This window comes from Phoca vitulina, unplaced genomic scaffold, assembly GCF_004348235.1.
Source record: "Phoca vitulina isolate PV1807 unplaced genomic scaffold, GSC_HSeal_1.0 scaffold15, whole genome shotgun sequence".
NCBI lineage: Eukaryota > Metazoa > Chordata > Mammalia > Carnivora > Phocidae > Phoca > Phoca vitulina.
Genome location: NW_022589718.1, coordinates 8,393,696 through 8,416,101, shown reverse-complemented (window position 1 = coordinate 8,416,101; position 22,406 = coordinate 8,393,696). Strand labels below are relative to the sequence as shown.

The window sequence follows — 22,406 nt, the reverse complement described above, 5'->3', positions numbered from 1 at the left end:
AAAAGGGAAAAAGAAAAATTCAAAAAAAAAGAAAAAAGGAAAAAAGAAAAAAAGACAGTTAAAAAAAATAATTAACTTTGAAAGACTAAAGAATCATGGTAAAAAAGCCATGAATTCTATGCGCAGTGTTCCCCTAGCGCTGGAGTTCTGCCGTTCTCATTGATCGGTAAACTTGGTCTTGGCTGGCTGTTCTCGCTGATCTTCTGGGGGAGGGGCCTGTTGCCGTGGTTCCCAAATGTCTTTGCCGGAGGCAAAATTGCCCCGCCCTTGCCGGTCCGGGCTAAGTAATCTGCTCGGGTTTGCTCTCCGGAGCTTTTGTTCCCTGCAAGCTCTCCGTACAGCTTTGGAGGCGGAGAGTGAAAATGGCGGCCTCCCAATCTCCGCCCCGGCGGAGCCGAGAACTCGGGGTCCCGCTCCTCAGCGAGCCCCCAGAGAAAAGCCGTCAGTCACTCCCGTCTCCCCGGTCTCCGGCCACACTCCGCGCTCACCCGGCCTGTGACCGCGCCTTTCTATCTGGCACCCGACCCCGGGTGGAGTCTCCAAACCCAGCAGATCCCCGCGGTGCGCTCCCGCACCTCTCCTCCCCGGGGGAAGAAGGTGAGTCTCCCCGGATCTGCCGCTTGTTGGGTCCCTGCTGGAGGAGCAGTGGCCCGACTGTGCTGCGGATCACGGTTTATAGCAACCCCGAGCTAAGAGCCCGTGCCTCGTCTCTGTCTCTGCAGCCGGCTTCTCCGCTCCGATACCTGGGAGCTCTGCCGCACTCAGGCACCCCCGGTCTTTCTGTGACCCCGAGGGTCCTGAGACCACACTGTCCCGCGAGGGTTCCACCCCCCACTTCGCCACCAGAGTGACGTCCCTCAACGGAGCAGACTTCTAAAAGTTCCGATTCTGTGCTCCGTGGCTCTATCACTTGCCAGAAGTGCCGACGGAGGCCCCTCCCCCGCCGTCTATCCTCCCGAATATCGCCTTGGATTCACTTCTCCGCACGTCCTACCTTCCAGAAAGTGGTCGCTTTTCTGTTCAGAGAGTTGTTGCTCTTCTTTTCTTTGATCTCCTGTTGAGTTTGTAGGTGTTCAGAATGGTTTGATCCCTATCCAGCTGAATTCCTGAGAGGAGACGAAATCCAGGTCTCCTACTCCTCCGCCATCTTGCTCCGCCCCCCCTGCCCCTCCTTTTATTAAGATTCTACTTTACCCTATATTCACTGCAATGATAAACCTCCCGTTGACCTTCATATGATTTTCACCTCCATTGTCTTGAGACATCCCTTCTTGAGCAAAGAGAGTGGAAGGTGAATGGTGATGAGACTTTTAAACAGAATGCCATACTTCGAATTGAGCAGAAGTTTTAAAAGGATTTCCAGAGGGAACTGTAAAGTAATCAGCCAACTTTCTTCAACCGTGGACTCTTGTCATACGTACATACTTTTATAATCAGGCATTTTCTCCTTAAGTTAGACTTCAGTGTAACTCTAGGAAATCTTTTTGCTGCTTGGCTTCACATAAGCTAGGAGGGTCTTTCAAAAAGTGGCCAAAAATTAAGCTCCAGAAGGTGAGGGCTTGAGATAAAATAGCCATGAGACTCAGGGATGTGATTTTTCAGGTCTTGGTGGAAGGGTCTGTTCCAAATTCTTTTCAGATGTGACATGGTTCTTAAGTCCCGCTTCTTGCCCAGGAAGACCATAAACAAGAACCAGGCTGAGACCTGTAGAATTCAGTGCAGTTCCATTAAAAAGCACGGCTCCTTGATTGTGTCTTGGCACCAGAGCCTTAAGCATGAAAAAAATGCATCATCAAGGAGCCTTTAGATCTACAAAGCCATTTCATCTCATTTTGAACCTCCTCCTCTATGATTTTGGATTCTTAGAGCATCAGAACAAGAGGTGGCAAAAGTCAGGGTTATAGATTTCTTGCTGGCATTGCTACAAATTATGAGTTGGAAGAACAATAGAGGCTAATACAATATGGCCTAGAATTGCAACATTTTCAAAAATAGCATACTTTAAACATTTTGTCAGGCCCTAAAGGAAAACTGTTTAATATGGTTTGGTTTCAGTTTGAGGAGTCACATTGACGGACTGATACGGGTGGGAGGTTTGGGACTGAGGGTTATTTCTTTATTTACTAATAAATGAGATTACTTCATGACAAGAAAATAGCACGGCATTTCATTTTTAATATTTGGCCTAGAAAAAATCGGTGAACCCCAACAGATGAAAGTCAAATTTCTCATGTTTTCGTAAAGATTTTTGTTTTCAGTTGTTTTGAGACGGAAAGGAAGCCATTCTAAGCTGCTCCCCACGTAGAATCGGGAGTCTCACTCTCCCCGTGTGGGGCCTCTTTTCCCTCTCAGAGTGACATATGCACTATTAGAGCAGACGGACTCCTCAGACACAGAGTGATCCGTGGGCTCCCCGACCTGTTTGCTCCGAGGACACAGTGTTTCCTCCCCCAGCTCCGGAAACTGCCCAGAATTCCACGCGACATGCGCTGGCATCAACACCGCTCTAGTTATAAACAGCCTTACCTAGCTGTGTCACCTCTTACCATTTAAAATGAACAGATGTTATTTTTCCTCCAAACTGAATTGCAAAACATCTTTCTTCCTTTTTTTTTTTCCTTTAAGCATCTCTTCACCAGTTAAAATGATCACATAAACGTAATACCTGAGTTCATTGCCTGACGGAGTGCCAGAAATACTTGTTTTGAAAAGACGGCATCCAAGGAGCTCTGGAACATGAGTGACTTGGGTTCAGCGGCACTCAGAGAATCCGCTGGAAAAGCCAGAGCTCCAGATTCCAGGGCTCTGGTCACTCCTGACCAGCCTGTGAGAGCTGCCACAGACACTCGGGTGGGCTTGAAGGGCAGCTGACAGGCACACGGGTGGTTCTGCAGTTAGGAGAGGCAGAGGCAAGGGGGTAACTGTGATGCCTTTTCGTTTCTGAGTGACAGATCAATTCTCTTTGACCAGGTAACTCCCTGCTCCTGAATTCCTCCATGCAACCAGACCTCACGGTCAGCCGGACATACAGCGGGCCCATCTGCCTCCAGGACCCTCTGGACAAGGAACTCATGACAGAGTCCTCACTCTTTAACCCTTTGTCTGACATCAAAGTCAAAGTCCAGAGCTCATTCATGGTGTCCCTGGGCGTGTCTGAGAGACCCGAGTACCACGGCAAGAATCATTCCGGGACTTTTCCCCATGGAAACAACCGCAGCTTTAGTACAATGCACCCCAGAAATAAAACACCCTACATCCAGAATCTGTCATCACTCCCCACAAGGACAGAACTGAGGACCACTGGGGTCTTTGGCCACTTAGGAGGACGCTTAGTCATGCCAAATACAGGTGGGTGGTACGTGTGCATTTGTGTATTTCCGAGCATTCTTTTAAATGATTTATATCGACAATTATGTCCCATAAGATTCATTTTTAAGATGTTACCATCTTTGTGTCAGAGCTATAAACTGTGGTTCCATAAGCCTCGATTTACACAGCAAACCAGAATCGATGCTGAGATTAGATTTTGCAATCTTCACCTCAGCATGGATCAGCTGTTCCATTTGATGCCCTGTTCGAGTTGACAGTCATATTTGCTCAGAAGGTTTGGGTGGTCCCCAGGGTTTAAGCCCCCTTGAAATATATTTCCTAGAACATGAGCAGGAAGCACTGAAAATATTCCTTGACGGGAATGAGAAATACCATGTTTTATTGCCAAACATGGTTTATACACTAGTAGATAATTTAGCAGAAGGACATCGAAGTCGAACTTCCTCCATAACTGACCTAATAAACACTGTCAGTGTCCATAGACCTTGCTATAATGTTACTTTATGACAAGCAATGAAGAAGGTTCATCACGGAGTTGCTCTTTTGAATGCAAACTTCAGGTCCAGGGCTATATCGTGCGTACAATTAGTTCTCAAGAATTTTTTCCTCCTTTTGGTTAGAAGGGAGAGTTTCTTCATGTTTTGACAAGGATACTTAAGATGTACAGACCAAATCACTTTTAAAATGACATCCTATCTATGGATTAGTCTTCAGAGATGCCATCCAAGACCTAACTGAGTGGCCAAAGAGGGCATTCTCTCCTCTGATTTCTAAGCAACGAGAATTAGGTAGTGCTCTGAATCATCGCTGGTTGGCCGCTGAGAGGAAAGAGTACACTATCTCTGTATGTGTGACAAAACCACCAGACGGCATTGAATCGGGACCATTGGGGCCTCGGCTGCCTTCTCTCTGAGGTACAGCTCTCCACCCTCTCCAAATCAATCATTTTATCCTCTAAAATGAAGTCTGCGATAGGACTAGTCTGAAACTCCCATTCCAGCTAACTGACCCTACAGTAGCTTAGTGACCTGACACTGCACTTTGGTTCAAGTTGAGAAATGTCTTGTTCTCCTACATCAGTTGCTTCCTTAAAAATCGCCCTCAAATGCAGGCCTACTCATGATTTTGTTTTCTGAACTTTCAACTCCCAAAATCTTCCTTGGTCCATGTTTTAGAATGTGGTAAGAATCTTCATTTAAACATGCATGAATGTCAACATGTGACATAATCCTCCCTGGTCATAATTGGCAGTCAGGAGACTCTACGCAGAATGAGCCAGTCAGCCATGCTTACCAAGTACCCTTCTTGTAAGAATCTATAACCACCCAGTGATGGGTAATAAGGAGGGCACGTATTGAATAGAGCACTGGGTGTTACATGCAAACAATGAATCATGGAACACTACATCAAAAACTAATGATGTAATGTATGGTGACTAACATAACATAATAAAATAAAATTAAAAAAAAAAAGAATCTATAACCTGGAAGTGTGGGCTCTGGAAAAAGAAAATGCTGCAAACCCCTCCTAAGAACAGGATATATTCATCAGAATCCTGGAAGGTTGCATTTTGTCTTCCCTTTCCTTCCTAATCCAGTGTGTGGCACTTCAGAGGCTCCCAGTAGTTATTGGTTGAATAAATTGGCCCACACGCCTCCTCTCTCTTCCCGTCTTTGTGTGTTTACATACATGTGGCAGGCATGCCAAGATCAACCCATTCATTGGCTCTGTTTGTTTAAGGTTCATCAAAGAAAGTGAGATGGAATCATGAAACAGATTTTTCTTTTTCCTCCATTCTGACTCGAGAAGCACTTGTGTTGAAAACGCAAAGTTCTGATGGCATCTGATTCCCAAACACTTCCTCTGTGAAAGGGCATTTTCAAAGCTTCTAATAAGAAGCTCTGGACAAGATTGAAGCTGTTCACTGGGAATGAGTTTGAGGAAAAATAAGTGTGGGGAATTGAAACATATGCTGTGTTATTTGCAGAACATAAATGCAAAATATGCCCTAGGGGCTAGAGTGTAAAGAAGCAAGGCACAGCAATTAAATTGTTCTAGTGCCATCCGTCCCGAATTATTGTATGGTGCCTGGCCATGATTTTTCAAAAAGGATGGGATGGTCCCCACGCTGTAGAAGTCATTTATTATGCAAAATACGAAGCAAGAAACTCAGACAGGTGGTTCTGTTGTCATATAAAATAAAAGGCTGTCAGGGTAGCAGGTGGAGTTTGGGGGAGAGTATGTTTCTTTAATTAGAGATAACTGGTGAGTGACAGATTGAAAACAGACACTTCTTTAGGGGACCACAGGCATAAAGATTCCCCACTATGCCTTTCCTTCTTCTTAAGCGATAACTTGTCACCCACACTACCACCTACCACGATCCTGCCTCTGTGTTTGTGTCCCATCTCTGTTGACAATCTGCATGTTTAAATGGGAGGAGGGAAGTATGTTTGAAAGAGAAAAAATTTCTGATCGAAGGAAAGATGAAATCGTTTAAAGCTCTAATGATCCCGTGGATTCAGGTCGTATTTAGGAGTATTATGAAATAATGTTTCAATCTGAACACAGGGAATTAAGCTGACTTGAAAGGAATGAGATATGATCCGTTCTACAAACAGCCCTATCTCAAAAGTCCACATACATATTTATTCTGATTCGATCTGGGAGTTGACCGTCAGGCACTGATGATCTAGAGAAGAGACCACGTCTCAGAGTCTGCCTTTTTTTTTTTTTTTTAAACAATTTTGAATCCTATTCCTTCATCTATTTAGGATTTGGTTTTTGTTTTTGAGTCCCTACTGGGTGCCAGGCATTGTGCAACATATTATTGATGTAATAAGCCATCCTTGCTTTTTTTATTTTAAACACACTGTAGGATTTATTTGCAAGTTTACAAAAGGCACACTAATCAACATGTCAGAAAGTAAAACATGATCATCTGGATTGGCAATCGAAGAACTGACTATAAAGGGCACCAGGCAACTCTGTGGTGATGGCAATGTTCTGTGTCTTGACTACGGTGGTGATTACATGAGAGTATACATGAGAAACTCATCAATTTATACTCTTAAAATGGGTACAATTTATTGCCTGTGAATTGTACCTTCAAAAAGGAAAATTGTAGGAAAAGAAAAATGGGAGCACGATCAAGTTATTCTTTCAGGTTAACTGCCTAAGATGGCATCATTGCTTCATGATGCTTCTATACCTAAAGAATAAGGACTGAAGATCTCTGTTGTCATAAGGGCCTAGAGAGTTTAAAAGAGAGGCAACAGAGAAAAAGCACTGTGTCAAACAGAGAGAATACAGAATATCTAGGGTGTGCATTCAGCTTGACATCCACACACACAGTGAATATCCTGTGTGTCACAACTTCTGCTCAACAGTACTGGAGTCCACTTCATTTGGCAACTACATTTAAAAAAGAACAGGAAATGAAAGGAGGAGCCTGATCAGAGGCCCCTAAGTATGGCAATTACAGTTCCATTGACATTAAAGTCCAGAATATAAATGGATACTCCTGCTGAAAAGCTGTAAGCAAGATTTAAATGTGCCTCATTCTTAGTGCTGGCGAAAGATACTGATGATAACTAGCATGTTACTGAATAATGCTCAAAATGTGCATCACAGATAACTTGTTTTGCAATGAGTCTTACATTCCTTGATTCCATAGCAGCTAACAGGCACATAGAAGGATATCAGGAAAGCCTGCCATCTCTAGATGTAAATTACCATCGGCAATCTGAAAAGCTTTCTGTGCAATTACATTAGCTCTAACGAAAGGGGGAAAGGTGGAAACCGCATTATTCAAAGAATAGGAGGATGCCCTGAGATTTTATTTTGCAAAGGTCTTACTGTGTCTCTATTTCATCTCTTTTTTTATAAACAAGAAGCTAAATTAAAGAGAATCTCTGCCCTCTCTAGATTCCTCTCTCTTGGCCAAAGTGAAATATTTACTTTGCAGTAGATAAGAAAAGAGAGAGGATGTTGCAAACACAGTGTGATGTGGCTTCCTGGGCCTTCCCTCCCCTGCGTTATAGGATTTTGCTAAAGTTAGGCTACTGATTTTTCTCTGATTTGACACCAACATGAATATGGTTACACCACCTTTAACCTTCATCGTTTTTAGCTTCGGTTTGCAAATATTGGACAAATACCAGCTATACAACAACCTACAATGTCCCTAAATTTATCCATGCCTTTTTTTTTTCCCCTTCAGTTTTCTTGACAAAATACAGTACTCTGTTATCACCTCTTTAAACTTACTTTGAGATGCATAATTTATAAGACAATTTCATACAAGGCCTGAGCAAAGCATTAGAGGGCTCGCCCACCACCTCAGATGCCTTTTCAGGAAATGACTGGAGAGAGATGAGCTACAGCGATACATTTTGAAATTTTGCAGTAGATTAACCAATACACTGATAAACTCTTATATTCAGACGTGTTTGATAGTGCCTGGTCTCAGGACACCCACTCTTTTAAGAGAATTAAAAAATGCTGGGAAGACTCTAAATAAAAAGCGAATTTGAGTCCACAGTCGAATAACATGCTCCTCTTTATTTCACTGTTGGGAAACAATGTTTTCTCCATTAGTATCTTGAACTTTATAAACTTTGCAAAGATCAGGATTTCATAAATTGCTGTGAGGTGTGTGTGTGTGTGTGTGTGTATGTGAGAAAGAGAGAGAAGGGGCATCTGTAAGGTGCTCAGCTGTGGGGCTTCAAGATCATTGGAAAATCGACGAATAACCTCTTGGCTTTTTCTGTTTTAGGGGTGAGTTTACTCATACCACACGGGGCCATCCCAGAAGAGAATTCTTGGGAGATCTATATGTCCATCAACCAAGGTGAACCCAGGTGAGAGAGAAGGGTGGCATATTGATGACATTTTAAATACGGAAATGGAGCTACTGCAGAAAATCTGAGGTTTTTAAGATAATTTGGCATGGAGGCGTACAGCTAAGATCTGTGAGTTATTTGACTATATAGAGGAAAAAACCAGTTGCAAAACTATTGGATAAAATGAAAACACACAGAGCTAGCTCCACAATTTTGGGTGACTAATCTAGGTCACTGACCTCTTGACTGCAGACACCAAATATAAAACCGTGAATCAGTAGGCAAGTCATTAGCAGGGCCCCTCCGTCAATATTGACTACCTCACATAGTCTTCCTCTCAAAAGAAAAAAAAAATCATCCCAGGAGGTGCTCTGTGGTGCTAGGCATTATGCAAATGCTGAGAATGACCAACCTGTGACCTTTTCAGGTCAGCACAAGACCTGCTCTTGGCTGAGAGAGGATTTCTCAGGTAATCTTCCCTCCATGTTAAAATATGTCTATGCTGCAATAGCTTTCAGGTCTGACACATTTCAGTAGCATTAAATTCAATTACATGGACAAATACAAATCTTGTCACAGAGTCTTTAATGAAAGTAGTTGGTTATTTTCTTAGCGCAAGTATAATATTTGCGGAAATGTTGCTTTCCTCCACACAAGATAAACCTAGCTCCGCTTTAGAAAGCAATTTCTCTCATAAACTGGATGTATCCCTCTGGCATTTTCAGTCTTAACATCTTGGTTATTTTAGGCTAGATTTTTTGTTGTGAGCAGAGAACACATGAAGGAAAAACACTGGAAGGAAAAAAAAGCCAGAGAAAACAGATGGTTTGAACAGATTCTGATAACTATCTCCATGAAAGGATTTGTTGGTGCCCAGTGGTTTTAACTTTCTGCTCGAGAGAGCTTAGAAGGAATGGAAAAGGCTCTGCTAGCTGGCTGTTGGCGAGGCTCTCAAAGGGCTTGCGAGTAGGCCGTGCTGTGGTCTGTTCTCGTGCTGTCTCCCTCAGTCCTGGAGAACCAGATCCCTCACCTACACAGCTGAAGGCACGCTAGTGTCTGAACACCTCCACGGGCAAACAGAGGCAACCACGGCACAGAGGGGCTTGGAGAGTTTATTCAGAATCTCAGTTAAGCAGACCCAAAGATGGAGTTTCCTGGATAAGAGTCGCCTTTTTTTTATCCCTTTGGTTGACTGATACGAGAAACCATACCTTTTTAAAATTTAGGTCAGGGTGCATTCCACACATGCTGCTGAACACATCGTCCTGCAGAGATCGAGTACAAGGCAGAATCCAGTCAGCCTGCCTGAATCACAGCTTCCTGCCAACCTTCGCCCCTGCATCCTGCTTCCTTCCTTATAATCCATCCACTGAGCCTACATTCAGCTCTTTCCTCTCAAAACCCAGTGTCTTCCACCTCATTATGTGAGAACCTAGGGCTAGTTCATATTTTCAAAGGCACCCAATTTACAATTCACCTCAATCCCCGTCTCTTACTAGAAGCTGCATCTGAGGAGGTCAGAGCTAGAGTGTGCCAGAAGGCATTAAACATACAGGACTTATGTGGGAAATATCACTCGAGATGTCCTGCAATTATAAAATAAGGAGGAGAAATATATTAAAAACATGCCAGGGCCCACAGACCTTGAAAGACAGGTTTGGCCTGATGTGGTCACCTCCTAGACCACCACTAGCTTTGTAAGTTCTGTGTTAACCGGTTTGGTTTATCCATCTGTATCTAAGATGTGAGTTTATTACTGCTGTCCAGGAGGGTGGAATGGACAGCAACAGGAACAGTTCCTCCAAGACTTCAGATCTGTGAGGTATGCATTTTCCTGTCTATTAAACGGAGGGTAAAGTACAATTGTAGGAGGCACACATTCCTTTTCATGTTGCTCAAACCTTCCCAGATGTTCCTAGCTCTTAAGAAAATGACCAGTCCCCAGGCTACTGCTCATTTAGCTTCCTTGGCAATCTTCATTCCCTTTCAAGAAGCTCCAAACTACTTACCAAAACACTAAAAATAGCACATGCCTTTCTGCTGCTACTTTTCTTAAGCTTGGTGATTTTTTTCCACCCCTAACAGGAGGCTGCTCAGAGCTAAGTTCTGCAGCTTTTAATCCTGTGGTTAATCGGAAGGCCATTAATGAAGCGCTATTTAGTGTCACCTTGCCTTTGTGATGTCACTTAAAAACCCATTTTCATTTTATGCTGTCCTTCTGTCCTGCTGAACTTGTGCTCAGAATAAGGCCTATTTTTCTCACCATCCGTAGACCTGGAACAGCACGGCTCTGTCTCTTTAGCCTCTGACTCTCCGTCGCTTCCACACCCAGAATTACAGTCAGATCTTCCAAACAGCCTCTTTATGCTATATTTAAAGTCCATTCCGTTTTCCTATTGATGGTACCTTTCTGTTGCCTTTTTCTGAGTGACATCTCTGGGACAGGTGGGTGATGATTTAGTGGAATTGTCACTGAAATCATTGATCCAAATTCAGTACCAGATTCCCAGAGATAGGGCTGTGTGGAATGAATCACAAACTTAAAATAACCCCCTGTATTCAAATAAGCTCCTATGGCTGTATTTTGAAATTCTGGTAGGTTTTAAGTGAGGGGGTTCATTGTATGAATTTATGCACCCTGGCCCTCTCTGGAGGTCCTACTTCTATTGCTGGGAAGCCTCCCTCTCAAGGATGCTCTGTATTTTCCATTAAATGGAATGATGTCACTCTCCCTCAGTGTCCCTGCTCTGTCTACACTTTCAGCCTTGAACTATCATTTTAATGAATCTCTTCCAACCTCGTGCAGCAGTCTGGACCTCTGGTTGCTCATAATGCTTAGGAAATGATCTCTGTTGGCTTTTTGTACAGACATGCGTATTAAATGGTTTGCTGGACAAGGACTTTGCATTCTTGGAAAAGTAATAATTACCTCTGCTTCCGTGTAACTTGCAAAGTGCTCTCACATGCATTTGACTCATTTAGTCTTCCGTCATGTCAAAAGAAGAGGATTTTGTAGCAATTTTAGTGAGGAGAAAAAAAAAGTCTAAAAACATGAAGGTTCCAAGAAGCAAAGGTGCTTTGAAGGGCATGTTACTCTCCTGGCAGAGCTGGGATTTGACGTCAGGCTATCTGACCATAACTGCAGTGCTTACACACTAAATGATGCCATCTCTCCCTGATGTCAGAGCCTTTACAGAAACAGCTTTCTTTTTCTTTTTTTTTTAAGATTTTATTTATTTATTTGACAGAAAGAGAGACAGCGAGAGAGGGAACACAAGCACGGGGAGTGGGAGAGGGAGAAGCAGGCTTCCCGCTGAGCAGGGAGCCCGATGTGGGGCTCGATACCAGGACCCCGGGACCATGACCTGAGCCAAAGGCAGACGCTTAACGACTGAGCCATCCAGGTGCCCCCAGAAACAGCTTTCTGACTTTGGCGTTCCAACTCTTGGCCCCTAGAATGGGGCATCTCTGGAATCGCTCTGTCTGAGCACCGAGAATTAAGCAAGGCAGAAAGGCAGGATCAAGTTGAACTTTTCTTAGAAGTACATCAGGTAAATTGCTGTTGTTACATCATAGAACTGAGAGCACAGAGGCTGGAAACAAGTCCCACTAAATTGCTGAGTCTCAGCGGACACAATGTTAGGAAACATCTGAACTCAGTGGCTAGGAGTGTGAGCCCAGGCATCAGAGGCCCTGGGTTCAGATCTAAGCTCCACTTCTATCATCCATGTGACCTTAGGGAAGTTCCTAAAACTCTTTGCAACCCAGATGTGTCCTCCTCTGAAAAACAGTAGGTATCTACCTTATAGGGATATCGTGGGATTGCATGGTAGACAGTGATACAAAAATCTAAAAGATGATAAAATAGGTGTTCTTTTCCTCATTGCTACACTTATATTTGACAAAGCATTCTACCTACAGTATATCCTTTCATCTTCACATGGAGCCTATATGGTAAACAATAATATGATTATCCTGATTTTTATAGATTTGAAAATTAACACCAAGAAAAGTTAGTAAGCTCAATTTAGGTTGTAGCAAGACAAGGCACCAAAGCAAGGTGATCTGACTTATAATGTATTTCAATGCTGTATCACAATCCCTACCATAAGGCGCAGTTAGGTATGTTATCCATGAGTCCAGTAAAGCACACTTGGGGCGTGACAAGGCTTATGCCTAATAATGGAAATACATCATGAAACGGATGGGGAGGGGCCCAGATTTGGGAACGCCATTATTACTTTGCAACTCAATGTGGAACCACACTGCAATAAGGGATCTCATGGAAAACCATGGAAAAATACAAAATGGCCCTTAATCTATTCTAAGCATAGACCCACAGACAGGGTGTGGAGAGAGTACCTTTCAGAAGTTGTCACTTGACCTGAGTCTAAAACATCAGTGGAAATTAACCAGGCAAAGAAAGGTATAAGGGCAGTAAGTATCTTAATGTCCAGCTCCAGGATACGTTTTCCATTATCTACATAGCATAAGAGGGGCAGGGGGAGAAGTCTGTAAGAGCGGCTAAATCCAGATACCTTTCCCTGCTTTTAAGTCATTATCTTAAGCAGCTTCCTTCCAGCTGTAGCCCAGGCCAGGGCACAGGTAGGACAAAGAGTTAGGTTTTACGTGCTGCCCTCTTCACAAATTAGAGAACGCTTAGTGACATCACAGGAATGGGAACTTGAGCAGCCTCACAGAAAGGCAAGGGCATGAAATTGGGGCTGCCAGAAGTATTTGCTGGGGAAGCCCTTGGGCTCTTCCTGGATCGGGGGCATTTAAGCAGCTAGCTCAATGCTAGATGTGGCCTCCTTTCCTATTGGCCCCCTTTGGAGGGCAAGAAACCAGCACTGATCATTCTCAGAAAGACCCTCTCTTTTCCCAAACTTCAATTTGAAAGAATCTGGGGTGATTGTTAACATTTCTACAGGAGCTTTTGGGGGGAAATTTTTCTCATCCTCTCCGACTGGGTTTTGATAATTTTTTATAAAATGTAGGTATCTCATTAAGGGAATTAAAGTCTTATTTCAGAGACTCCCCCCACGTGGATTACAATAAGAAAATGATGTGGATGCATTACAGCCTTCCCTCTGCCCCTCACCCAGCTCCTGCACCCCTCCCCACCCCATAGTCGGAGAGTAGAGAACTGGACCAGAAAATTATTAAATGGAGCTTTCTTCCAAGAAGCAATAAAATGAAACCAAAGGCAAACACTCATTTCTTTTTCCAATTACACTGTCATGTGGATATCCCTGACCAAATGCTTAAACTGGAATTGGAAATATAAGTGATCTTATTGAAGAATTTACAAAAAGACACGTATTTTGGAATTTGGGCGCAGCCCAGATAGCATATTTCAACCACTTTTTCTCTTCTGTTTTTGTTTGTTTTGCTATCGAATGGTCTGACTCAGTGGATGCTTCTTGGGGTGAAGATCAGGAAAATAGACATGGTGGTGTTAGGAAGCATTAGCTGTTTTTAGGGTGCCTTGATGGAGCTACCATTTTGCTATTAATTTACCATTAATAGCAAAGCATGAGGTAAGACCAAATATGAGACTAGGAAGACACCAAAAGTCACCCTGGGAAATGAAGAGAATTTCTTTCCCAGGAATGGCTCACCGTGAAACACTGCGGTGAAGGCCGCTCCTGCAGAATGGCTTCCTTTAGTTTTGCTTCCACAGTAGCGAGACCAGCCCGTGCATGCACACGCACGTGTGTGCACACACACACACACACATACACGCACGCACGTTCTCACGTATCAAGCCTACCAGAAGATATAGACACTCAGAAACACCCTTAGACTGTTTGACCTCGTTTCTAGAAGAGTAAGAAGAAAACCTGGATATGTATGGCCATACCTGTAAAAATGAAATGTTAATGAATGAATCTACCTACAGTCGACTAGTCTTTGTGTGAAAGCAGACATTTGAAGCCATTCTAAAATCCTCGTCACAGTAAAATAGGAAACCGCATTCTCTATCCTGGGGCCTCCCAGAGCTCTGATTTCTCACGAGGTAAGGAACCCCAGCCACTGGGCTACTGCAGTTAGTGTGGAGATCCCCCAAACAAGAGCACCTACTTCTGACTCCCCCCCGACTGACACCAGGTGACTGGTCAGGACACTGCCACCGGGGAGAAAACCTGGCTAAAAGCTTCTGGGTTGATTTGTATCTCTGTTGGCCTTCTCCAGCTTGGGGGACCTACCCGCTGTGTTCCCGTCTCAAGCCATCCCCCACCTCAGGCAAAAAACACTGCCCCTTCTCACTGCAAAAATATTGTGGACTTCTGGAAAAGTTTTCACAATTAATATTAGAGCTCAGTGTAGTCCATGACTATTAAGCCCCAAATGTGTCTGGTACTACAGAACAGGATAAAATACAATCCCTTCTGTAAGGAGTTTATTTCTGGTGGAGGTGATGGTTGGAGGACAGAGGTTGTATATATGTAGCAGAATGATGTTTGGGGGGTACAGTGGCCTTTTCTGTATTCTGAAAAATGGACAAAGCTCAGAGCTCATTTATAAAAAGAGCAAGAGAGAGAAGTGCCCCCACATTCTAATTTCAGAGCATGCCAAAAGCTAATTTTCCCACCTCCCCACAGAACCTTCCAAGAAGCATCATTTCATCAGCATGGACACTATTGCTCCCCAACCCACTTACTCACCAGGTCCTCTCCTCCCTATTGATAGGAGAATGGGACGAGAAGAGAAAATAAGTCCTATTTTGGAGGAGTACAGGTATCAAAAATGGCCACCTCTGCTCTCTCCAAAGTCAAAGAGAATAGACTCAAGAGAATTACTCACAAAATTTGGGCCATTTGCAGGAGAATTGGACAGTGATATTTGATTTTCTTATTGTTTATAAGCTTGTTGACTTGTCCAGTGCTGCTAAAGCAAAGGAGAGAGGGGCAAAGAACACTTCTGTTATTCCCAGGTCCCCATCCTCCCAAGGGGTAGAGAAGATTGACCCGAGCCAGGGAGGGTAAGTGAGATTGAAAACAGGTTTGCCAGGGGCCAGTGCAATAGGCAAAAAAGTCAGAGAGTGGGGTCAAGATGCTGCCAGATGGGGGCCAGTTGGCAGAAGTAACTGAGACCCACAAGGAGCTACAGATGCTTCACAGCAACGGTTTGCAATCCCATCACCTGCACCCTCTGTCCAGGAGGGCTTTTGGCATCCCCACCTATCAGTACTGAATCCAGTAACGATTATCTTAAGACACTTAAGTCATCCGAGAAAATATTATCACCTTGTCACAGGTAGTTACGTAATGAGATGGTGTGTTTTCCTATCCTTGCCCTCTATCACAGTGCCATGGGGATAAGCTCATGGAAGAGGGAGGCTATGTGCTCCCTCCTCCCCAGACCAAGCATCTAGAGCTCCGTATATGTGCGTGTGCATGCGTGTGTGGCCACGTGTGTCTGTGTGCACGGGTACTGGGGGGTGAGAGTGGAATTTTGAATCAGATGGAAGATTAAATTTTTAAACTAGTTTTTAGGTCTCCTCTGTTTAATAAATAAAACTATTTTAATAGTTATAGAATCAAAAGGAGACGTCTTCAAGGGACCCTGTTACCGTGGGCAGTTCCAGTAAGCACAAGTGTTAGAAATTATAGCCGACCCTTGAACAACACAGGTTCGAATGGGGCTCGTCCACCTATATTTTTTTCCAATAAATACAGTACAGCACTGTAAATGTATTTCCTCTTACGATTTCCTTAACATGTTTTCTCTAGCTTACTTTATCATAAGCATACAGTATGTAATGCATGTAACATACAAAATATGTATCAATCAACTGTTCATGTTCTCAGTAAGGCCTCTAGTCAACAGTAGGCTGTGAAGTTTTGGGGGAGTCAAAAATTATATGCTCATTTTCAACTTGCACTAGGAAAACTAGAGCCACCTAACACCACCTAACTAGACCAATAGATGAAGCTCCCAAAGCAAACCCAGTAACTCAAATCACTGATGATATTGCAGCATTATATATGTGGTGACAGAGATACACAGATGCTAACCAGGATCAAAGGGATGGACCCTGTCTAAAGGCTCGGGGAAGGCTTCCGAGAGGAAGGGACAATTGGCTTAAAAACTGAACATGCGTAAAAGGCATTCCGGTCAACAGGAATGGAATGTGCAAAGGCACAGGGGTACAAATAGGATCATATATTTTGAAACTAAGCAAATCTGAACAAAATATAAAAGGAAGAGTGATAAGGACTAGACTATGTAGAGGGTTATTTGCTGCCTAGGGGAAATTGACATTTACCTGCTAGATAGGGATGGAGGAAAGATCAGCTTCAGGAGACCCGGTCATATTTACATTTTCGGTATCTTATCTTCTGCTTTATCTCCGCGACCACTCCCCAGTTCACGTCTCCTTATACCAGCACCCTCCTTGTGAGCACAGTGAAAATTGCCTCATTTTTCCTAGCACGGTTATTAATAGTGCCCTTCGTCATCCTCAAAAGTATCTGAGTTTGGACAATAAATTATAGTCACTCTACTTTTGAGTGTCCTTGTCTTTGGTTGTGCACAAGAGATTGGGAGGGGGCGTGTTAATGTGAGCGATGAAGGAGTCGAAGATGATTCCCAGAATTCTACCTTGGGAACTGATGATTAACTAGTTGAGAGAGATTTGCCAGCTGAAGGTCACCTGAGAGTTTGTGGTAATAGTTGATCCAGGAGCCACTTCGGCTTTCTTTCCAGGGAATAAACACAGCCCTTTGACTTACAGGAAAGGGGGTACAAAGGAAATTGATTAAAGAATAAATCAATACAATTCAAAAACAATATTTATAACCAAGGAAAAAAAAAGACAACTGCTGAATCAAAATCCCATGTCGAGTTTTGGCCACAGTGTGTGGCAACAAATACACTTAGAGCAGGAAATCACGATACTGGGCACAAACCCTGCCTGTCTGCTGTGTGCAGGGCACAGTCTTCTGCCCACCTTTGTTTTCTTTGCCTCCCTAGCTGGGTAAGAATCTGCCAGTCCTGGAGTTCACTGAAGTGAACTGATAACATACATAACTTGTCAGGAAAGTAGTGTAGACCCAGTCATTGGCATCCCCTGAGAGGTAGAGAAGGATCAGAAAGGAGATGATGGGGACAGTGAGAACACAGGGATTCCGAAGGCTCGAGTTCCAACTCCCCCAGGACACCTCCCGTCTGAATGGCTGCAAGCAAGTAATTTTCTTTCTCTGGGCCTCAAGTGTACCATCTAGAAATCTTGTATATTATTAGCTGCATTCCAGGATTTTGGTGAGGACAATAAAGTGACATCATATATGACATCATATATATCATATATAAAGTCTCGTGCAAAGTATAAAGTACCATACAAATGCCACCTTTTGATATTATTGTCCTTCATCTGGCCTTATTTTTTCATTGCATAAATAACAAGTTGTTTAGAGTCCCTGGAATTTGCTTTAGCTCTGTCCCGATGATGCTGGGTTCCTTTTTGACTGCTACCACATTCCTAGACTTGGAGGAAAGATCAATTCAGTGATAGCAAACGCATTAACCGTCCACTCTAAAATCAGAGCCTTGTGAAGATACGAAGGACTCTGCATCAATTCCTTTGAGTCTACTTCGATCTCTCCTTACATTGGGGCCTATGATTTATACTCTAAAGGCATATTATATGGAGTCCAAACAGTGGACTTGCGTTCATAGTAGGAGATCAGTGAGCAGTCAAGCTGGGCTGGCGGCTTAGGCCACCTTGAACAAGCTCTGTCAGGCTTCCCTTGCTTGATAGTGATGGATAGAAGTGAACAGATTGTTTCTGTCACTAGTTCTGTTCAATGCTCAGTCATAGATTGGCATCCTGCTTGTTGCTTTAAGTGAGTTTTAGAGATTTTTATTGGAAGAATCGGAATGGCGAACATCTATCCCTTGGAGGGGATCTGGCATTAATGAGCTCTGTATCAGGCAGAAGCGACTGCTGAGGAGGGAAGGTGCTTTCTAAGGGACAAAGGGGCTCTTTCCGCTAGTGCAAGGGGAGCAAATTGCTGCCATTTGGGAAACACATTAATTTGTTCACACTACCAGTGCCATGCAGTGTGATAAAAGGGGCAATTAATCAAATGGTAACTTAATGGCTTAGAAGGGTTAATGCACCTTTAGCTGAAGACCGTGCTCTTTACTGCAGTGAAATCACAGAGGCTCCTTCACAAAGTCATTTCAGTTAGACTAGAATGCCATTACCCCCAAAATGAGAGCAGGGGAAGAGAGAAAGAAGGAAGGAAGGAAAAGAGAAAGGAGTGGGGAGAACTCTCACACTGTCGTTTTATGATCTGTTTTTGGAAAGAATTTCCCCACACCACGCTCCTCACCGTTCCTTCCACCCCATGCCCCCTTGGTCCACAAACAAATATGCATAAATAAAAATTGCCATCATTTTCATCAGAGTACGTTAGAAGCCCTGTGAGCTCACAATGTGAAGTGATTAGAATGGTCCAGAGGAGTCTTTAATTAAAGATGCCATTGACAAGATAACAATGGTTTGTGAATGTTGTTAATAGATCTGAATGGAAGGTGCACCTTAATTCAATAAGAGGAAAGTCATCGGTTCATGAGTTTGATTGCTCATTGTAAAGGAACACCACATACTGTAATTATTTTTATTTGTATGTGCCATCTCTTTTATTGCCCACGCTGGAAGTAGAAATAACCTGTCCTATTAAGATATTTAATATATATCATCCTTTCCACTTCACTTAGTTATAGCCTAATAAAAATGCCGGGAGAACACACCAGCCCACACTAAGGCTGGCCTCCATGCTTTCTAAAACAATCCACACTGCCCTTGAAAAAACCTAGATGACCAACTTCCTAACTCCTTTGGTTATCATCTTTAAGACAAAGGAATAGTAACTTCCCAGGACTCCATAAAGTGTACGAGATAAGGAGCTTCACTCTGGAAATGAGGATGGGCATGCCCAAAGGTCAACTGATACCTTGTTCCAGTTGTGTAGTGTCTTGGAGACAACAGGGTTTCAGGAAGCAGAAGCAGGGGGATCTCTAGGTTCTAACTTCAAAGTGAACAAGCCATGAAAAGCCAGGTAGCAGACAGAAGAATGCCCCCCCCACACCCAAAAATGTCCACATTCTAATCCCTTGAACCTGTGACTGTTATGCTACATGGCAAAGGGGACTTTACAGGTGTGATTAAGGTTAAGGACCTTGAGAGGGAGAAATTACCCTGGGTTATGCAGGTGGGCTCATGGAAGGGCCGCTGTAAGAGGAAGGTGCGAGTATCAGAGTCAGATACAGAGTTGTAAGGATGCTCTGCTAGTGGCAGATGGAAGAGGGGCTTCCAGAAGCTGGAAGAGGCAAGGAAATGAGTCTTCTCTAGCACCTCAAGAAGGAATGCGGCCCCACTGGCACCTTGATTTTAGCTCAGTAAGACGTCTGACTACAGAACTGCGTGATAGTAAGTTTGGGTCGTCTTAAGCCACTAAGTCTGTAGCACAGTTATAATGGGAAACTACCACCAAACTTCTGTTGCAATCACTGTACCTCGGTGCCCCGCCATCATACTAAGACTCAGTCCCTACGAATACACCCTTATAACTCTCATGCTAGTGTTTTACCTTAGAAATGCCAGGTTTGGGGAATGTGGCCCAGGGAATATCGGTTCCTTTCCCTGCCTGCCCCCACACATACCCCTCAACCACCACCACTAACAGGACAGAAGAGTCTAGTCCCCACTTTGTCACGGGCGAGGTCTAACTTTGCCCATATCATTCCACCCCACGCCATGCCTTGTGTTTTGTCATCTGAATAATAATAGTATCGGGGCTGATAACTCCTGGGTCCTTTCCCAGCCTAAAAGAAAATGATCCTAGAAATGGGACTCAGGTTTGCCCCAGAAGAGTCTGTTTTTCCCATTCAAGATGTAAATGCATAGACAACTTGGTAGATAGAAAAACTGTCATAGCCGTGTGCCGCATAGACCCACACACTCCTGTCCGGTCTTTCACCGTAAAGCATCTCAATGAGCCATCGTTCAGCTCCTCCTGGTAAACAAGCTGAACACAAGCCCGACACTGCATGAAAGATGAGGCTTAAATTGTGTCTAAGAACTGGTGGTTTACATATGATTTGTGATTCCTTTAGTATATTAATTGGTAAACACCTATGCATGTGTGTGTAGACTAAAGCCGTTTAATGTATGCAAACAGTTTAATCTCTCAGTGTGGTATTGCTCACATTTCAGCAAACTCAGATACGCACTCCAGTATGAACGTAATTCCCCTCCCGCCCCTGCCCCCCTCATGCCATCTCCCCTCCTGTGATCCTATTTCAGATAATACTGAGTGGGTGACCCAGATCTTTAAACCCTTTCATTGTAGAGCCATATGCTTCCATCCTCAGTGAATTGTGCTTGTTGCTTGTTGTAATCCACTGTTCTCACTCCTCCTTTCCCCACCCCAGCTAATGGAATATAATGGCTTGATGAGCTATAGCATTATTTCCAGTTACTGCTAATCAACCCCCCCCCCCCAGCCTGACATCTTTGCTTATTAATCCACATGCTGCTTAGAGAAAGGGGATGTAGGACAGTCCCTGTGTGGTTGTATTTTCCACCCCAGTAGCATCATCTGAGGCCTTAAGACTGAGCATTTAACCTTGACCAGCCTCCAACTTCCATTTCAGAAGCCTACCCTCTCTACATTGGACAGACCACCAAGCCCCTGTTTTCTCAAGAACTACACAATTTTTCTCAAATGTTAGTAGCAGGGCTGCCTTGCATGTAAGGAACACAAATAAAAAGTGTATGTTCCCGGGCCCTGTCCCAGAAATATGGAATCGAATTTTTTTTTAAGATTTTACGTATTTATTTGTCAAAGAGAGAGAGAACACAAGCACTGGGACCAGCAGACAGAGGGAGAAGCAGGCTCCCCACTGAGCAGGGAGCCACATGCGGGACTCAATCCCAGGACCCGGGGATCATGACCTGAGCTGAAGGCAGACGATTAACCGACTGAGCCACCCAGGCATTCCCAGAATCAAAATCTTAACTGGCGGTGTCCACAAGTATCGTTTTCAATAAGCTGCCCAAAGAATTCTGAACCACTCTATAGTTTGAAGACCACTTAAACACTGAAAGAGGAATCCACAGTGACAAAGAGAAGCTTTTGCTTAACTTCTCTCTTTGTCCTCTGTTTTGCTCCTCACCCCCCTATTCTCCCTTTCTAAAAGTCTTTTCTTAACTCACACATGGCAGTTATAGAATGAAAGTCCTCAGGAGACCTGCTAATGGTGTTGGGGTTGACTGATGAGCCACGCTGGCTTTCAGAGGCTCCTCTCCGCAGGAGGTTCTGTGATGTCATTTTCCTGGGACTTGGCTGAACGATCTGGTCAGAGCTGGAGAATGCGACAGGTATCTGACTCCAATAAAACAACAGGTGTAAGAGAGAAGGAAGGAAGGAGGGAAAAGAGAGGAGGGGGGAGAACTCTCACACTGTCGTTTTATGATCTTGATTTTCATCCACAGCAATGTTAGCATTCAGGTCAATATAGGAGGTTTTTAATGAAAAGAGAAAAAGAGAATAATAAGAGTTAAAACTGTGTATCTTCTTGGACAGGAAACTGTAGGACACTGGAGCTACCTTGTTTTCTGAGCTCCAATCTTAAGACTAAGTATAGCTTCCATCTCTCTGCCTTTTATGTCTATTCCATTAAAATATGATTTAATTATGTATCGACCCAGGGTCTGGCATAGTAAAACTATCATTATTCTCCTGCCTGCATTCCTGAGTGATACTCTGGGTAAAGGTGATCAAACCTACATTAATCTATAATATAGACCATGAGGAGGAAAGGCAGGAGCAGTAATTACCGAGCGCAGCATGGCAGACAACAACAACAATGAAAATCTCATCTCGAAATATGGAGCTGGTTGATTTGCTTGAAGAGGGTGACACATTACCAGTCCAGACTCAGGTCAAGAAATACTGAGAGCAAAAGAAAATGTGCACAGATCCACCTCCATACCTGCAGTGGATCGCAGTTGCCTCCTGGCAGTGGACCTGTTGAGCGTGACCTTTTGTGGCCACTGGTGTGTGTATGTGTGCTGCATAGTGGCACTTACCACGTGGCTGGTGTGGCCAAGCTTGGGCCACCAGCTGCAGCACCTGTTACCCTCTAACGCACATTTTATGCAGTAGTCAGTGACCCCGCTGATTTCATTATAAGAAGTCTGGAAAATTTTCCTTG

At 43.7% G+C, this 22,406-nt stretch overlaps 1 protein-coding gene across 10 annotated transcripts in view; it reads left to right on the top strand.

Moving 5' to 3' along the window:
- The window catches only part of UNC5D (unc-5 netrin receptor D), a 536,221-nt gene that overhangs the window by 470,833 nt on the left and 42,982 nt on the right, over window positions 1-22,406 (top strand). For all 10 annotated transcript variants that reach the window (XM_032413428.1, XM_032413432.1, XM_032413429.1 and 7 more), the window contains 2 exons: window positions 2,971-3,348; window positions 8,108-8,192. In XM_032413428.1, the coding sequence (XP_032269319.1) occupies window positions 2,971-3,348; window positions 8,108-8,192 (463 nt within the window). The remainder of the gene's footprint in view (window positions 1-2,970; window positions 3,349-8,107; window positions 8,193-22,406) is intronic.